The sequence below is a fragment of the Tenrec ecaudatus genome, chromosome 16 (genome assembly GCF_050624435.1).
Source record: "Tenrec ecaudatus isolate mTenEca1 chromosome 16, mTenEca1.hap1, whole genome shotgun sequence".
Taxonomy (NCBI): Eukaryota; Metazoa; Chordata; class Mammalia; order Afrosoricida; family Tenrecidae; genus Tenrec; species Tenrec ecaudatus.
Genome location: NC_134545.1, coordinates 78,745,645 through 78,765,222, shown reverse-complemented (window position 1 = coordinate 78,765,222; position 19,578 = coordinate 78,745,645). Strand labels below are relative to the sequence as shown.

At 47.5% G+C, this 19,578-nt stretch overlaps 1 protein-coding gene across 1 annotated transcript in view; it reads right to left on the bottom strand.

Moving 5' to 3' along the window:
* Positions 1-19,578, bottom strand: part of PDE6C (phosphodiesterase 6C) — a 49,891-nt gene that overhangs the window by 19,129 nt on the left and 11,184 nt on the right. The window contains exons 4-14 of the mRNA XM_075534044.1: positions 18,835-18,975; positions 17,166-17,240; positions 15,469-15,533; positions 15,305-15,371; positions 13,801-13,848; positions 6,501-6,650; positions 4,814-4,957; positions 4,298-4,366; positions 2,088-2,234; positions 1,191-1,298; positions 41-150 (exon numbers count right to left, since the gene is read on the bottom strand). Of these exons, the coding sequence (XP_075390159.1) occupies positions 41-150; positions 1,191-1,298; positions 2,088-2,234; positions 4,298-4,366; positions 4,814-4,957; positions 6,501-6,650; positions 13,801-13,848; positions 15,305-15,371; positions 15,469-15,533; positions 17,166-17,240; positions 18,835-18,975 (1,124 nt within the window). The remainder of the gene's footprint in view (positions 1-40; positions 151-1,190; positions 1,299-2,087; positions 2,235-4,297; positions 4,367-4,813; positions 4,958-6,500; positions 6,651-13,800; positions 13,849-15,304; positions 15,372-15,468; positions 15,534-17,165; positions 17,241-18,834; positions 18,976-19,578) is intronic.

The window sequence follows — 19,578 nt, the reverse complement described above, 5'->3', positions numbered from 1 at the left end:
CCACCAGTTGGTGCCAATGTCCCAGCGTGTGTTCACTTACTTCATCTGATACAAATTGTTGGTGCCTCGGTGATCAATGTCATGGCAGAAAGCAGCAGCGAGCATGGCAAAGGCTTCAAGGTCCGTGTAGTATTTCTTCAGTCTTCCTGTCTAAATACACATACGCGTGTATACTTACTTGGATGAATACGCCTCCCCAGCAGGTGCAGGACTGGACAACTTTGCTTCTGGTATACACGAAGCTGCTTTGAGTCGGAGCCAACTGGAGAGCCAACAGATAGCAACACTGGGGTCTCCAGGCAGTTCCTTTTGTTTCGACGGTATGCCGAGAATTTGCCTTTCCACCCCAGACATGCTGAATCTGAATCGACATTTCTAATAATCCCCCCTGGATGAGCTGCAACACCACAAGCAGTGCCCCAAAGCCTGCCCACCACAGAGAAGGGAACCTGCCTTGTTTCTAGAGCTGTTCCAATTCAGTATTGTCGCTCATCTGGACAATGGCAAAACCCAGCCACCAAACTCCATCCTCACTGCCTGTGAGTCAAGACTGACTCGTAGCGACCCTATAGGACAGAGTAGAACTTCCCCCATGACCCAGCAGGTTACAAGATTTCCTTTTAAGGAGGAGAGATTCAGCAAAGTGCCCACTTCTCTAGGAAGGGGCTTATGGGAGATGGGATTGTGCCTGTGAATGCCAGAATGCCGAATCCAAAATGATGGATTCTATCCAGTTCCCACCATGCTCAACTGGGATTTTTGTAGGTTTGCAATTACAGTGCTATGTCTGTAGCATGGAGCTCTGGTGCCGTAAGGGTTCCACGTTGGCCTACAATCCACACGGTTGGCAGTTTGAAACCACCAGCAGCTCCATGGGAGAAAGACTGGGCTTTCTACTTCCATAGTCACAGCTTTGGAAACCCACAGGGGTCGCTATGAGTCAGCAATGACTTGACAGCAGTGAGTGAGTGAGCAGACAGGTGAGTATGTCCCATGGAAGTCCCTGGGTGGTACAAAGGCCCAGACGCTAACAGAAGAGTGGGTACCGTGAGTGCACCCAGAGTTCAGGGCTCAGAAAGCAAGGCCTGGAGATCTACTTCCACAAAGATGCAGCTATTCTACACTGACGCCCCTGGGGGCGGCCAGGCATTGGAAGGAACTCAACAGCCACCGGTCCCACCGGTGCCTACCGTCAGCAAAGTAAACATGGTCTGCCCAACGTTGAACCCGTGCCTCCAGTTGTGGTAGGTGACGGAGCGGTAGCCTTTTCTCACTGTGTACATCCATCTGGTAAGAACCTGTTATCCAAAGAAGACAGTCCCTCTCAGACTTTGGACTGGAATTCTGAGGGAGAGAGGACCCGAGGCCATCTGTGGGAGTCACCTAATGTATCAATTTAAGGGTGAAGAGTGTAGGGGTGGAGTCTAGGCTGTCAACCTGGAGATGGCCAATGAGACCTCTGTGTGGGCATGGCCTTCTCCTGAGAATTCTGGGAAATCTGGGACTTTTTCCTTGGAGGTAAAGACATCTCTCTCCCTCTCTCTCTCTCGCTGAATCCCTGGGAGACATTGCAGAAGACAAGCCACATGGACGCAACCATACCTCAGAAGTCAGAGAAGTCACAGAGAGACCCCTGCCAGCGCTGAGATACTTACAACGCCACTGGATCCAAAGACTTTCTACCCACTGGCTTGTGATTGTCCTGCATTTGGCTTCATTGCATGTGTTTCGTGAGTCTGAAGAGGACTTTATAGATTTAAATTGGACAAATGGGCTAATATTGGGTTTATGGACTTGGTCTGGACTGGGCTGGGATGTTTTCTCTATATTCATTTGCTCTTGTATATAACCCTCTCCCTCATATACGTATGCGCGTTTACGAGTTTCTTTCTCTGGTCTACCCAGACTAACACACCATCTTATCTACAAAGGAGGTCAGTCTTGTTGGCAGGGCTTCGGCGCGGATGTTCACAAAGCTCAACGGGATTTGGAATCCAAAGTGAAGTTGCTCTTTGGCCACGGAACACACGTGTGGAGCCAGCAGCAGGACCCCGCCATGTTTCCAGTGAGTTAGAATCCCATCTGACCTCTACGGGCACTTTGAATTTCTCCACCGCATTGATTTCAAGGAACAGGCGCAGCCCGCACTCAACCAGTCTGTGCTCGGTCAGGGGGAAGTCGCTGAAGCAGAATTCATACAGTTCGACTTGCTTTGCATCTGGCAAGTCTTCCTTCTGTGAGACAAAGAGGGGCTCTATTAGATGGCGTGACACCCACCCTTTTCTTCATTTGTGGCCACACACAACTGGAATCTGGACTAAGACAAAATTACAATCCAAGAATTCCATATGCAAAACCCAGTGAGCCCCACCGTGCCGGGCCCAGGGTTACTCGGTTTACATACTTTCACAGCAAACTTGTAAACTGGTGCCCATTTTACAGATGGTGCCGCTGAGACTGCTCTATTAGGAAACTTTCTAAGGGATGGGGCTCGATTCCAGATTCAGCTCCACTATTTCCTTCCTACGGTGCAACATAAAGGTGTACAGCTATCAGCACCCTTGTGCCCCTTCAGGCCTCAGGGTCTCCTTTTCCTCCCATTCGAGAGCTGTTCCGTAAACCATCTTTTCTGAGGCCAGCCCCTATCCTTAACACTGTGCTGAACCCAACCCAAGCCCACTGCCTTCGGGGGAGTCGGGCTCACGGAGATCCCTTGTTGGATTCTGTGAGTGTAAATCTCGACGGGAGCAGACTGCCTCATCTTTCTCCTAAAGAGATGCTGGTGGGTTTGACCCATCAGCCCTGTGGCTAGCAGCCCGTCACTTGACCCTCTGCGCCAGCGGGGCTCCTTACACTGGGCTGAAGAGGACACAGAAATAGGGGAAGAGAGTTCACTTTCTTGACTGTTATGGCAACTACCATGCGTTCTAGAGGGTCAACGAAAACCAAGAAGCCCCTCAATACGACGAACTGACACAATGGCGGCAGCAATGGGCTCCAGCAAACCCCCATTCTGAGCATGGCACGGGACCACGCAGTGTTCCGTTCTGCGGTGCACAGGGTCGCTATGAGTCGGAGCCAACTGGGCGGCCCCTAGCAACAACTGCCTGTTTCCTAGACATTGTGGATGAAGCAGTGGGTGAAACAGATGAGTCACCGCCCCGTGAAATGTACATCCTCCTGGGGAGAGACACACTATAACAACATCCCTTTAAAATCGACCACCTGCAGCTGCGGAGCCAATTCTGACCACAAGTCAGGGTGGAGGATAAGGGTTGTCCCTGCCATGCAGTTCCCAGAATGTTCTGGAAAGGTAAAACACGGGAATGCTGGCTGACGCCTCCCAGAGCCGCAGCCTCAGTCACGCTGAAGTGTATGTAAACAGGAAACAAAGATGTTCAGAGCTGTGAGTCCCACACCACGCTTGCAGTCCACAGTGAGGCAATAGAATAATACTCTCAGCCAGAGTTAAGGAGCCTTGGTGGCTCAGTGGTTAATCACAGGACTGCTAATTGGAAGACTGGTGGTTCAAACCCACCCAGGGGCTCTAGGGGATAAAGATCAGCCGATCTGCTTCTGTCTCAATACCAGCCAAGGAAACCCTGTGGACCTGCTCTACAGAATCACATGGGGTTGCTATGAGTTGGAACCAACTTGCTGGCACCAGCAACAATCACAACAACAAAACAGACTTAAAGGCAGCAGTCTGTAAGCCTATGGGGCACAGGTGGGGCACAGGTCGCTATAAATGAACGCTGCTTATTGTCTGGGTAAGGCAGATCCTCTTGGTGCTCCGGGAGATACACAGTGACGTAACGGAGCCGAAGAGGAAGCAATCATCTGCTTCTACCAAACCCTTGAGCGTACTCTTGACTCATGGACTCTACAGGGTGTGGTGAATGGCCCCCTGCAGCTTTCCCAGGTGGTAAATCTACACAGCAGCAGAAGGTCTCGCCTTTCTCCCCCAGACCGACTATTGGGCTCAAAGCTCTGACCTTAGGGTTAGCAGCCCAGTGCAGAACCCACTACACCAGCAGTGTTCCCTGCTGTCCCCTGACACCCCCCCCCCTTGGCTTTATAAAGAGGCCCCACCCCAGTCCTCCTACTTGCGGCTGATTTCCCGAGGGAGAGAAGCAGGGATGGAGTAGGCCTGTCTTGGAGGGACATGTCTCTCTTTTTTATTAGCACTAAAGATTTCGGCAAAGAGGCAGCCCCACATTTATTTAAAATCAGAGACAGCGTGTCCTAATACATTTTGTTTTTTAGAAAGCAGTAAAGAGAGATGGAAAACACTTACTAAAATTGTGACGAGTTGTTTTTCTTCACAGTCTTCAATTACATCTATATTTAGCTTCTCTTTAAATTTCTGAAATGTGAAAGCAATTAAGGTATGAAATTCCTATGAAGTCAGAAGATTTTAAAATTTTGATTCCTCTACAATTAAAAGCAATTAAAATATACCTAAAATAGACTGTAATGGGTCCTGTAACAAAGATATATTCTAGCTACAAAGAAGGCCTTCAGCCCTGGTTATGAAGAGTTTCATGCCCCAGATACATTAATATCATGTATTTCTCCATCTCCCTCTAATATAACAGCAACCATCTTTACAGTAAGAAGAGGATGAGAAAAGGAGGAAGGTGGAAGGAGGATGGATGGAAAGGAGAGGAAAGGGGGGAGGAAAGAGAGAAGCCATAGCCTAGGACTAAGCCTATTGGTGCTCACTGATCAGACCCCTGGTAAGCAGGTGAATTCCAGAGCCGCTGGTTAGATTCCATCACCTACTGTCTACAGGACTGGATTTCCCACTTACCAATATAGACTCTATTTCTTCAGGGGTGGCTTTGGTATGGTTCATGAGCATCTCCTGAGCAATGTCTTTTCTGTTTTCTAGTTTATTCATTTTATCGTAGGTGTCCGTATTTAAAAGAGACCATCCAAGAAACTGTGTGAGAGTCTGAAAAGAATCCAAGGTGATCCAGATTCTTTGAAGTCACCTGCAGACTGATTTGGAGGCCGACATCTACACACATTCCTAGCAATCAGTCTTCACACCACCACCCACAACACAGTACTCCACTACCCACAAAACCGTACGTCCAAGACCACTTGCGGTCTGACTGACAGCTACCCTATAGGACTGGCGCCGCCCCGTAGGATTACCAGGACTGTAAATCTTTATGGGAACAGACTGCTCTGTAGTTCTCTTGTGGAGCAACTGGTAGGTTCAAACCATCAACCTTTGGGTTAGAGGCCAAAGCTACTAGCTGCTGCATCACTAGGCTTCCTTTAACAACCCAGTATCATGGTCTAATCTAAGAAAACGTGTATTCATATTCAACACAGACTATTCGACTCACTAGGTCTTTGCTTTCCTGGGCGTAGTTTATGAGGACCTGCTTCGCCCAGGAGCTTGCTAAAAGCTCAGAATCCTACCTCCCACTGGAGTTACAGATCTAGCGAGTCAGAATCTGCAGTTTTAATAAGATCTCCCCACGATCCTGATGTAGAAAAGAACATGAAAACCCTCGAACTCGACCTGCTTACAAGCGCCTCCCCTGCCTGTTGCCTGAGACCTGAAACAGCCTTTGAGCTCAGTGACTTTCACTCAAGAACCTTGTTTTTCTGCACATTTTCTTGGGTGGAGTCATTTGTCATCAGCCATTTCCACAGAATCCAGAGCAAGTTTAGGAAAGAAATGATCACAGAGATTTGGGTAGTTGAAGATACTAAAGCGGTAACATGGAGAAAGAGTAAAACAGGGAGAATTGGAAACACCACCTCCATCATGAATAGTTTTGTCTTTTCATATACATGGAGTTACAGAATTATGGCTTCTGAAAACAAGGCGGCAGTTGTCAGTCCGCATGACTCTGGCTCATGGCAACCCCACGTGTGTCACAGTAGAACTGGGATTTCTTGGGTTTTCGATGGCTCCAATTTTTTTGGCAGTAGATAGCCCAGCCTTTTTTCTAAGCTGCCTCTGGGTGGACTGGAAACCCCAAACACGTTAACGGATTGTGCCTCTCTGAAGAAGGTCAGTAGGACTTTAGCTTGAGTTCGGTTTCCTTTCCTAGCTGCTCACAATAAATTGGGATGTAGGATTTGGGTCACCATTTGCTTATCACACATACACCCCAGATACGTTCCTAGAGGAGGGGCATGACCAACATCTGGATCAATAACGTGGGGTCTGAAAACAGAGGAGGGGCAAGAGCAAGGAGAGTGGCTAGAAAGAGCAAGGTGCAAAGAAAAGTTAAAAGGAGCCGTGCCTCTTCCCCAGTTTTCCCAGTATCGTGGTGAAGCCCAAATTGCCCCCTTTGGTGGAGGATTTCACACCTTCTAGAAGTCAGAAAACAGAAGTGACACAATGACACTATGTTGATTGAGACCTTGTGTGACTCATTTCTTAATTGCCCTTCAAAGCTATCGTTCCAGAATCACAGGCGGTTGTGCATCCTCTGTTGCCACTTACCGGCCATTGTTGTACTGTCGCTTACCTCAGTGATGTGCTCATCGTACTCATCAAAGGGCTTTCCGTCCTTCCGGTTGTAAAACGTGGCCACGCCCACAATGTCTTCTTTCTTGTTGACAATAGGCAGGGACAGGACGTTTCTAATGACCCAGCCAGTTTCATCCACGGGCCCTTTCTACAAATTATAATGTCGCTTCGGTTACGTTGTCAACCTTAGGGTTGGAACTAATTATAGATTCTCAAGATGTTGAAGGAGAACGATGGAGAGAGCTCCTGGGCAGCCTCCGCCCGTGTTCTCCTGTGGTCGCATTCTCGTGCAAGAAGAGTACAGCATCACAAGCAGATTGTCTGGCTAAGAACTTTGTAAGAGGCACAGAATAGCACATGGTAGTGAGGATCAGGGGAAACTGGACCCCCCTCCACGCCTGGTGGGAATGCAATATAATATGGTCCAGCTGCTGTGGGAAACCGTGGCAGTTTCTCAAAAAGCTGGAAATCAAAAAGTCATTTGACCCAGCAATTCCACTCCAAGGTATGTGCTCCCCCAAACTTGAAAGCAGAGACTTAAACAGAAACTTGTACATCAGTAACCAGGGCAGCACAATAGCCCAAAGGTGGAAACAACCAAAATGGCAACAATTAGATGAATAGGGAGACACAGCGGGTGCATACGTGCGACGGAACAAGGCGAAATGATGCCTTAATCTGTGCTACCGAACAGATGGAGCTTAAAGACATCATGCTGAATGAACTAAGCCAGTCACAAGGCAAATATTGAATGACTTTACTTCTATAAAAAGACAAGCAAAGGCAAGTGTGAGCCAGGTTCACTAATGCCTACCAGGGTCGGAGGGAGCTGAGGGAAGGGGTGGCGCTAACGATAATGGAAAACTCACACAGCTGATGATTGTCATTTCTGTCAATAAGTAGAACACCTGTCCAAAGGTGTTTTGGAAGAATTTCGATCCAAAGGGTTGAAATGCAGAGCAGAATTTCACATTTTTATGGACTCTGGATTTCCTGGAGGTCAGGGGCTGGATAACTACTGAAATTATTGCCCTGAAATAACCTTTGCTGCTTCAAACTAAAGATATTCTTTGAGGTCTTCTTAAAAGTAAATAAGAGTTGAACTTAACTAAAAAAGATGTCTGCCTTGAGCATTCGGCTCTTTTAAGAACTATCTGTATGGGGACAGGAGGAACTCAGAAAAGCAGAGAGGAATCTGTGTGTGAACGCGGGAGAAGTAACTCAGAAAAGGAGGGTGAAAATGGAGCACACCTTAAAGGATGCATCAATGCTACTGAACTGTGCGTGCAGCAGGACGGGTGTGAGTGTATGTTTGCCTGTGTCGTAACAACATGAAAGTGGTACACACACACACACCATATACAAAACGCACCATCAGAATATTGACCTTGGTACGATCCACTCAGCTTAGTCAGATTTCACCAGTTTTATATGTGCTTGGGCAGGAAGTCAAATGATATATCGCATCAATCAAATCTGCTGCCAAAGACCTCTTTAACATTGGAAAACAAAAGGTGTTGCTTTCATGACTAAGGTGCGCCTTACCCAAACCACGGTCTTTTCAGTGGTCGTGTACCTGTGCAGACACTGGATGATGCAGAAGAAAGATAGAAGAGTTGATACATTCAACTGTTGCCAAGAATATGGAATAGATTTTAGACCACCAGAAGAATGAACAAGGCTCTCTTAGAAGAGATACAACCAGGATGCTCCTTGGAAGTGAGGACGGTGAGACCCCTGCTGGCTTTGAACATACCACATATACTCGTGCATAAGCTGAGTTTTTCAACACATTTTTAATGCAGCTTTTGTGGTAAAATTAGGTGCCTCGGCTGATAACTCGGGTCGGCTTACACTCGAGAATATACGGTATCCTCGGGAAGGACCAGTTGGAGGCTAAAGAAAGACATCCCCTTTGGTAAAGCAGAGGGTCATGAACAAAGAGGGAAACGGTTCATGAGACCGGGTGACGCAATGGCTAACCACTGGAATAAAGCATCCCAATGGTCATGCCGATGAAAGTCCCGCCTGTGTTTCATTGAAGAATACATAAGACTGCATGTGTTGGAGCCGCCTTGTTTGGGATTAACAACAGCACATGCACAGGTGTGTGTGTGTGTGGTTCTAACAAGTTTGTCACAGGTGTAGACTGCGTGCATCCACCATGAGAGGCAAGATACACAGCTGTCCCACTTTATCACTCAGCACTCCTTGTGCTACCAGGGAGAACCACCCCCAGCCCCGCCCCATCGTTTTGAATTGAGAGAGAAGATCATCTTTGCTTGTAATCAAGACGTCCAAGGTGGGCTACATGTTTGGCAGGTATGAACCCGTCATCCACTCCCAGGGAGAAAGATGAAGCCGTCACCTCTCATCAAGATTTACAGCGTCGGAAGCCACAGGGGCAATTCTACTCCGTCGGGTCGCGTGAGTCAGAATCGACTACATGGCAGTGAATTTGCTTTTGTGGGTTGGGGTTCACCCACTGCCGTAACGGGAATGAGTCACCACTCTTTCCCACTCTACTTCCCCTGCTGCCAGTCAGGGTGGTGATGGAAGAGAGAGCCTTCATGAAGGCCCCTGGAGAGAAGAGAGGAGCTTTGGGGAGTCAGTGGGAGGATGGGGCTGTGCCTGTGCAGAGGGGGCAACAGGCCCCCTGGAAGTGGGGTTGGGCGCTTCACCCATAGGGGGAGGAGCTGTCACCTAGATCTGCCCCTGGGGTTGAGGCACAGGTGCCAGGAATGACCGTGGGAGGCGAGACCCATCTTAATGACACCACTTCAACTACCTGCTTCATTCTTTTCTGATTCAGTATTCTCTTTGGAGATATGTAGCGTGATTTCTGTTTTGCTGATCGATCCACCAAGACAGTCAGCGTACTATGGTGCATCAATTCAACAAACTAGGCCAAACCCCTGATGTTGCCAAGAGTAAGCTAGTTGCTGGGCGGTATAACGATGACTGAGTGGCAGGCCAGATCTCATGATGCTCACAGTCTACAGACAGACACACAGGTTTAGGAGGGTTCCTACAGGTGTGGCCCAAGGACCACCTGCAGCAGACCTTTTGAACAGCTTGTTTGGTAGTCTCTGGGCTCCCCCGAGAGTCAGATGGCCTCTGAGCCAAGCCAGCAGGAGCCACGCACTGCGTGGGCAGATGCTCCGTCGCCCACAGGGAATGTAGGCATCCCGAGCTGCTCGGCTTGCTGCTCTCATTTCCTCCATGGAGCGAGCCCTCTCTAGCTTTTCCAGACCATATGCAATCCACGCCCCCTCGATGGAATACCAGCAATCTTTAGAGCACAGACCACACGATTTAGATGAAAGTATTCTAAATGTTTCCCAATTGTTTATTTTGTCTCGGAGGGGATTTTTGAAGCTTTAACCAAGAGCAGAAACTGTTAAACTCCACATTATCTACCAGGGCCAGTGTGGGCATGTAACACCAAGCCACTGCTGTGGAGTCGAATCCCGTGCATTGTGAACATATAGGACAGTGTAAATCAGCCCAAAGGGTGTCCTGAGTGCATCTCTCGGAAAGCCGATTGCCCCATCTTTGTCTCACAGGACAACTACTGGATTCAAATAGCCGGCCGGTCAATTAGCAACTGGTCACTTAACCTCTGCACCACTAGGACTCCTTGGGCAAATAATAGGTACTTAATAAACAGTTGTTTATTCACTGAAGATCTAGTCGTTCTGCTTGGAATAAAAAGCATAAAAATGAAGCCGCCATGTTTGTGTTCTAATGGTGAAAGGACAGCCTTAGAAGCTGGATTTTGTTTCCTGTGCCGTGGGCATAGTATCAGGAGGGACCTGCCCCTGGAGAAAGACACCTTGCTTGGTCAAGGGGAAGACCCCCAATGAGATGGATTGACACCTGCAACAATGGGCTCCCACCTAGCAACAATCATGGGGATGGTGCAGCGCGGGGAAGTGTTTCATTCAGTTGCACACAGGGCTGCTGGGAACTGGAGCCAAGTCGCTGGTGTCTACCAACCATGGCTAGGGAGAGGTGTTGTGATGGCGCAGTGGTGGAACTCTCAACTGCTCACTGAGAGGTTCGTGGTTTGAACTCACCAGCCACTGCATAGGAGAAATATGTGGCAGTCTGCCCCTATAATGAGTACACCTTTGGAAACCCAATGGGGGCAGGTCTACGCTGTCCTACAGGACTACTATGCGTAGGAATCAACTCAATGGCAATGTGTTTGGTTTGCAGTTATTGGCTAAGGCAGAGCCCCTGGGTGGTTCTAACTGTTAACATACACACTGCCCTACTAACCCAATGGTTCAACCTTGAGTCCATATGGAAGTGCCTTGGAAGAAAGGCCTGGTTGTCTACTCCTGAAAATCAGCCAATAAAAATCTCTGAGTCACAGTTCCCCTCTGAATCACACGATGGAAACCCCTTGGAAATTGGTTTTGGTTAATGGTCAAAGCGTAGGAAAAGATGCAGCCTATAGGGGTTCTCAAAGGCATTCGGAGGTCTTGGTCATCCTTAGAAATACTGAGATACTGTTATATACTTAAGACCATCCTATGGACTGGGGATAGGAGCAATAGCAGAAACTAGGTTATGGTACAATTGTGTAAATAACTTTCCAACCACAAGCGGCCACGTATCATTCAACAAGCTTCAAAACTAAGCTTTCCTAAACTACCTCCCATTCTCCAATAGTTAATGTGCTACTTGTTCGTGTGTTTTGCCACTAGCTAAGAGCTTGTTGACAGATAAGTGATAGAGGGACCTAAGAGTTAAAAATTAATAGAACAGAAACTTAAAACACAACACTCCATATACGAAGGACCTTTTCAAAGTTTGTGGGGAAATTCCCTTATCTTCCAACTCCAATTTTCTACAGACTTTTGGAAGTCCCCTCATATTTTCCCCTTTTAAACTGGGCTCACCTTAATTGATGTAAAAGGAAGACTCCGAGCCCTTAGTTCCCTTTCAGGGATGCTTGGTGCACAGAAGGCTTTCAAGAACGGTCTCACTCGAGTGTCTGGGATCTGTGACTATGTTACTGATGGAAAGGGGGAGTTAAAGGAGCAGATGGAATTATTAAGCTTGCTAATTAGTTGAGATAATTCAGGGAGAGGGAGAGAATGGCCTCTGTTTTCCAGGTGGGTCCAGTGTAATTACAAGGGTCCTTAGACGTGGAAAAGGGTAGAGTCGGGATCCAAGGAGGTGATAATGATGACAGACTACTGTGACTGTTGACCTTGAAGAGGGAAGAAGTCATGAGCCGAGGCATGTGGGAGGCTTCCAGAAGTTGGAAAAGGCAAGGAAACATTTTCCCCCAGGGCCTCCAGAAAGGAACATGGCTCTCCAAAAGCCTGGATTCTACCTCAGAGGCCAACTTGCCGAGCCAAGACAAATGGTCTGCCTTCCAGAACTATCAGTGGAATGCACATCCCTGTTGCAGTAAGCCACTCAGTTTGTGGGCATTCGTGACCACAGTGATAGAAAGCCAGCACACACCGAGGCCCCAGCACCACTTCGTTTCAGATGAGCTCATTTTGACAGGAGCTCACTTGGCTTGTTGGTTTTCCACTAGGTACACCAGGGAACAGGGAGACTAAGGGTGGAACCCGAGCAGATACAGACAAGAAAGACAGCACAGAAGGAGAATGATTGGTCTGGGAGGCCTGCCACCACCCACGTCTGCTTGGTGGAATAACTGACAGGACAGCGCTTGGAAGGGATGCGGGAAGGCAGAAGAGCACAGTGCAAGCCGAGATGGAAGAAAATTAAAAAGACTAGAAGGCTGGGTGAAAGCATCTTGGCCCGTGTATTTCGGAAAGAGTTTGAAGGTCTGCTTGGTATTTCTTGGACCAACGTTGCCCGTCAGCGGAGCCCAGGAGTCTCCCAGGAATGGCCTGCCTTGCTCTCCTTGCTATGCCCAGTCATAGGGCATTAGACATTTCTATGAACTGAAGGACTTCCCACAATGGGGACTCCCTGAGGGCCCCCAGCTTCCCCTCTTCCAGGGTGATCAGAACACGAAGGGAGCCCCAGTGTGACCCCAGAGAAAGCAGGGCCCTTCCACTCCCAAAGATCATGCCTGGGACTTCGTGGGCTAGCGCCACTCCCAGTTCATACAAGACCCATGTCAGGGCCGGACCCTTTAAAAGTCAGTGTCCCCCTCTTCCTGCCTCTGCGCCCTGCCCTGGCTCCAAACTGCCATGTCCCGAGTGGCCATGGCTGGCTTCACTCGTGGTCACTGGTTGGCTCTGACGGCAAGAGGAAGGAAGAGCAGCACACGCAACCAGATGGTGTTTGCGTGTTTTCCATGATGGTGAGCATGGGGGTGAGCAGATGGAGCTGAGAAACACCTCCCAAGTAACTAAGCAAGCACGCACAGGTTTCCTCGCCTGCCAGGGACGCACCCCTCGCACCCTGAGGTTACTGGCTTTCCTACCAAACATAGATGTGTGTCTCTGTGAGACAGAAAGACAGGCATGATCAGTCCTGCCTGGGGAGGGCAGCCTCAGATCTGACTGGCCGCAGCATGGCCCTTGGCAGTGATGAGAGATTCAACTGGAAACTTGCTAAACACAGGACACAGAGCAAGTAGAAGGCAGAAAAGAAGAGGCTTTGCAACTGTAAGACCAGTTTTCTTTTTCAACCGCCTGGTGGGGGAGAAGGTGTGAGAGGACAGGCCCACCCTTGAGTGGACTGGCTGAATTTGGAAAGGGGAGGTATGAACCCCCAGGTCCTGTAGTGAAGTACAAGGTCAAAGTGGTGGAGGTGACCAGAAGTGGGCCAGTTAGGCCAGGGACTCCAGGGGTGTTGATTCTAGGGCTTCCCTGATCGTGAGCAAGTGGGAGTTCTCCAGGAAGAATAGAACCAAGAGTCTGGAAACACAGAAGAGGTTCCCAGAGTCTCAGAAAGAACTACTTTCTTTCCTGGGGACAGTCACAGTAAGCTGTCGGGACCGGCTGCTGAGGAAACCACCGGAGGGCTGAGTTGAGGACCCAGAAAGTGTCCAGGTAGCCATTCATCCAAAGGACACTTGCTCTTTTTACCACGAAATGACCCAGAATGAAAGAGAACAGAGAAGTGGTCATCTCCATGGCCGGGTATCAAACCTTGTGTCTCCTCTTAATTCCTCTTTCCACCTCTTCTTCCTTCCCTGACCAATCAGCTATGCGGTGACCACTGGTCCAGCCAGTGTGGCTGGGTCCCAAGCTGCATGCATGTCTCCTGACCCACTTGGGCAGGAGACCAGCGCAGAATAGAAGGGAGCGTTTCAGCAGTGCTGCCCCCCAGAGGCCAGGAAGGGGGGCTGTTACCTGAAACGTGAAGTATTCATCCTCTGGAGCATTCAGCATGTTACAGATCTGCAAAGCAAGAGCAGACATGGTCCTGAAAACCTTGTGGGGGAGCCAGCCAACCCACAAAACGGAGTAAGAGGGAAGTGGAGGAGGGGCTTCTCACATCGCTCTTGTGTTTCAACTGGGAGCTTAGGAGGTCAGGTTTGCCAACAACTCATTGAAGTTAGCTTCTTTTCTGCGACATGAGTCTCGGAGTGCCACTGAGCAGCATCTTCCCTCTCCCCCAGCCCATGAAGGGCTCCCTTCAAATTCAAAGCCATTCGCTGTTCAGGCTGAGGAGAGGAAGAGGATGAGCAGAAAGGCTCGCTCTGCAACCGGATGGGGCGATGTCTCCTTTGTGCTTTTGTCTGATGGGTGAAGTAGCTTAGAAGGATTTGCTAGGCACCAGGGGAAGGGGAACAGTCTTTTCACTACCCTTAAAGAATAAAATGCAGATGACTGTTTATATTCATAAAGGCAAACATCATGTCAACATTGTACACCCTCAAAACTCACTACCATCAGGAAGTTTTCAATCCTTATGAACTATCTGAACTTCTGGCTATATCCACAAATGGGTCTTAATAAAACACTGAATCTTTGTCCCATCAACATTGGATGCTCTCAAAACGCACTACCCTCAAGTGGATGCCGGTTCATAGTACCCCCGTAGGCCAGGGTAGGACTGCCCTGCGAGTTTCTGAGATGGCTACTGGAGTGTGTCCTTCTCCTTCGGAGGAACTGGTGGTTTTGAACCGCTGACCTTGCAATTAGCAGCCCAACGCCTAACCACTGTGCCGCGAGGGCTCCACCCACATTGTATACGAAACATAAGCTCATAGTACTTTTCAGCTGGAAACGTCTTGGAAGCATTGACAAATTTGTTTTTAAAAACACCAGACGACCTATTTTTAAAAACGTTTTCCTATTTCCCTAGGTGGGCGTCCTGGTGGAATAGAGCTTGCTGCTAACCCAAAGGTCAGCCATTCAAGCCCACAAGCCACTTTCTGGGAGAAAGATGTCCAGCCTTGGCAACCCTATGGGGCAGTTCTACTGCCCTGGGTGTCTTGGATGACTCTTGTTAGTCATTGACTCACATTGCTTCTGGAAGATCTCTCTCCGGGCTAGAGTTACACCTCGGAGTGTGGTGGATGACCCCATTGGCTGGATTGAATTCACCTGGCTCAGGTGGGCCGATCCAGGATTAGCGCCCACCCAGGCCCACCGGCGGGAAACCTGGGCCTCTGAGCATGTGCAGTCTGCTGGCCTTTGCTTTCGTGCTTGGCTCTCTTGGGCATGCGTCAATGGACATCCTATCCCTGCCTATCTGCCTAACAACTTGATTCTCATTTCTCCTGAGACAAAGGAAGTGACCATCTCATCCTTAAATGGCTCGCTCACACACACACACACATATAAATTTCTTAATGAGCAAGATTTTCATGCAATATGATTTAAAATGTGAATGAGTTTAGTGACTTACGAATCCGTTTTCAGCAACATAGGTAGGCAACCCACTGACAAGAGTCCAGTGGTCTGCAGGAGGTGTCCTGTAGGAAGAGCAAGAGACTGGTTACACAGACAAACGCACACTGTGCACCAAGATAAACATTGCCACCTAGGCCGTCCTTTCATTTCAATACTCACGGAATCACTTTGATCTCTTCTTTCCCATGTAAAATGTAATCAATGATTTTATAAAAGATAATTTCCTAGAAGGGGAAGGAGACATGAGTATAATGTTATTTCCCTAGGGAAATGGTTCTCACTGAAGAATTTATGCTTTAAAAACATCAAAAAGAGACTCCGGATGGGGCAAGATATGACAAAATAACAATCTGTGGATTATCAAGGGCTCATGGGGGGGGGGCGGGGAGCGGGGAGGGAGGGGAAAACAAAGAGGACCTGATGCGGAGGGCTTTAAGTGGAGAGCAAATGCTTTGAGAGTGATTAGGGCAAAGAATGTACGGATGTGCTTTATACAACTGATGTACGTATATGTGTGGATTGTGATAAGAGTTGTATGAGCCCCTAATAAAATGTGAAAGAAAAGAAAAGAAAATGATTAGGACAAAGAATGTAGGGATGTGCTTTATACAATTGATGTATGTATATGCATGGATTGTGATAAGAGTTGTATGAGCCCCTGATAAAATGTTTTTAAAAAAAGTCACCAAAAAAAAAAAAACCCATCAAAAAGAGACAAGATTACTGGTTGGAAAGAGGCAGGGGGCATCCCTGTCCCTATGGCCTGCAGTCACCCTTCAGGTCTGGAACTGAGCCCACCCCTGGGGTAGATAAATAAATAGCAGCCATTTAAGATCAAAGGGGCACCATTTCTCCAAGGTCAAAGTTCAGAGAGCTAGGTAAGAAGGAGGAAGGGAAGCAGGAAACAGGGAGAAAGCGGAACAAGTGGCAGGACCGGGAAGGGATTACAATAGCTGAGTCCACACAACACACGTGGGTATTGTTGACTGTAAAACTGACCATCTGGTCTGTAAACCTCATCTGCTTCACAATCAAGTGTTAAATTTTAAAAAGACATCATTTCATAGCTCTTTTAAGTAGGTTCATGTCTTCCAAGCTTTTTTTTTTACTTAGCATAAATTGTCAAGCTTATCCTTAAATTGAAAATATTACTGATGGTAGATCTATAGACACAAATCTGTTTAACTAAATTTAGTTTTCAAAAGTTGAATTCAACCAAACAACTTTGGGGGGCAAGGTTAGCTCCCAGGTACTCGATGTGTTTGGTTTTACTTTGAATGTGTGCCTTTCCAGAAGTAGCTGAAGTCGATCACTTTCCTTGAGCAAATCACGTAATTTCTCAACCTGGGTTAGTGCTTGTCCTTGCACCTGAGAGCCGGCTCCTCGATCTCACTGGGGCCTCGACACCTTTCATCTCCTGACTGCCCCTTTCCTGTGTGCTGTGGAAAGTAAATGGTGAGCCAGCCGAGGAAGCCAGGTCCCGAGGGTGGGGTGGGGGGCGGACATCTAGCCCAACCACTGCTTTTCAATTCTGAGGAAAGGCACAAGCATCGTTGTGTTAAAAAGCTGCACAGGAAACTGAGGGATTCCCTTCCAAGGAGAACCACTGATCTACCAGCCTCAGCGCTGTAGGAAAGGAGACGGACAGATGAAGGGAAGTCCTACCCACTTGGCTTGGGCCAAAGCTGGGCCTTGAACCTCAAACTCCCTGCCTAGTGCTCTTTCCTATCTCCAGGGTTCCACAGAAAGTTCTAGAACGACAACACAGGTTTCCTAAGCCAGCACTCCTTTCTGTAGGTATCACTGCCTCGTACTCAGCACCTGGATACCACACAGTTATCATCAAGGTCACTTACTCTGCCGTCCGGTGTCTTTGGACCTTTATAAGGTTCAGCTTCTCCAAGCTTGATTGGCCATTCATCATAGAATTCCTGGAGGAGATAATATTTAATATCTTATTTATTTAATCATGCTATTTCCAAAGGACATTTCAATATAACATGTTAAGATTGCATGTTATTCATGCATCATTTCCTGAGTCTATAAAACTAAAATGAAACAGAAAATTTTATGTTGTAGAAGGTAATTACATTCATGCTATATAAAATAATATTCTTCTATTTATATTGTTTCATACTAAAGAAATAAAATTTAAAGGGGAAGGTGGTGGGGCGGGGTGGGGGCGGGGGAAGATCAACACAAGGATAAACATTTAACGCCCCCAGGGGGATGAACAACAGAAAAGTGGGTGAAGGGAGACAACAGACAATGTAATATATGAAAATAATAATAATTTATCAAGGATTCATGAAGGAGGGAGGGAAAAAAAGGAGGAGCTGATACCAAGGGCTCAAGTAGAAGGAAAACATTTTGAAAAGGATGATGGCAACATCTATGTACCAAAGTGCTCGACACAATGGATGGATGGATGGATTGTGATAACAGCAGTAAGAGTCCCCAAAAAATGATTTTAAAAAAGAAATAAAATTTAATTTTATCTATTGTTTCCATTTTCCTACAATATCATTCAGTATATTAGCAGTATATTACCTAAAGTTATATTTAACATTATATTCTTTTTATTCTACTCCTATTCAAACTGTTCTATAGCACTAAGCTGTGTGAGCCTTATAAGTTTTTCACATTTTATTTTAAATTATATAGTTTACGCTTTTCAGAGCTGGAAAGAAGCTGTAATTCCCAGAGATACTGCTTATTAACTTGTGACTAGGAACAATACATTTAATTTTTTAACCTTTAAAGGTAGGGATAAATATGGGATTTGTATGCTAGAGTTATTATGAGGATTACGTGAATAACACATAGGAAACACCTATCCTGATACATAGGTAAAAGCCCTCGGTCTATAGCCGCTCTTTTCAAGTAGGTTAAGAAGCAAAACCAAGATCTCACAGATTAGTCAATGCTGTTGGTTGTTTTATCCAACACACATTCTCTCCATCCTCCTTGCTAACAGAAACCTACGATGTGTCAGATCATTTACATAAATATTTCTAATGTTTGTAACTAAGGAGAGCGAGCGCCTCCATTTGCAAATGAGGAACCCAAGAATCAGGAAGGGAAAAAGGCTTTTGCTGTTACATATAACTCTCAAAATTCCAAATCATTACCATCCAGTCGATGCCAACTCATAGCGACCCCATAGGGTAGGGTAGAACTGCCCCTGTGGGTTTCTGAGTCTGTAACTCTTTACAGGAGTAGAAAGTCTCATTTTTCTCCCTTGAAGAAGTTGGTGGTTTAGAACTGCTGACCTTGCAGTTAGAAGTCCAACGTGCAGTGACTACTATACCATTAAGGCTCCTTTTAACATATAGCTAGTAAGTAGCAAAGTCAAATTCTTTTCTTTTTTTGCATCCTACAAACTATATGATTTTGTCTCAGTGCCATGCCTTCTCAGGACTGGCTCCTGTGACTGGCATGAGCGATCATTTCCATAGCTTATCCAGGTCATGTGACATGCATAAGTGATCGGAGGGGAGTCAAGGTCTCTGGAACAGAAAGGACCTTCTCTTTGGTCATGTCCAGCAGTCCAATGGAGTATCGTTCACAGTTGAGATAGGTCCTAACTGTGTAGAGGGCTTTGTGAAACTGCCGCTCAACATCAGTGAGCTCTTCAAACACCTTACTGGCGGACCACATCAGGATCTGCGAGCAGGGATGAAAGAGAGAGCGGTTAGGAGAGAAACGCACACCCAAGAGACAGCACAGCCCACTGAAGCCGCACCGCATTCTCTGGACAGAAACCTGAGGTGCATCAAATGCGTAGGACTGCTCTGAACGCAGGTCCGTTTTGGACACGTCTCTATCCAACAGGACTCAAGTTCTCGAAGTGGAATGACTTTTAGGGAAGTGGGAGGAGAAGCTGTGATGAGCTCCCACGTGCAAATATTTAGGCTCCAAAGGTGAAGTTCCAGGGAATAGATGTAAGAGGTGGCCCCTGGTCCACTGGCTTCCCCACCCCAAGGGAGAGAATGCCATGCCTCCTCCATGCACTGCCATCCAGTCTATTCTTATTCACAGTGCCCCTAGAGGACGGAGTCCAAGGCACAGTCCCAGAGCATTGCCATGGCAGTAATCTCGATGAAACCGACTGGCCATATCTTACCCTATGGAACTGCTGGTGGGTCTGTTAGGTGAGCATCTGAACACTGCCTGCTGTGCTAACCGGGCTCCCATCCTGAGCTGCTCAGAGGTAAATGTACGTGTGGCGTTAGAGTGGGAGGACCTTTGAAAGTCCTCCACCCCGAT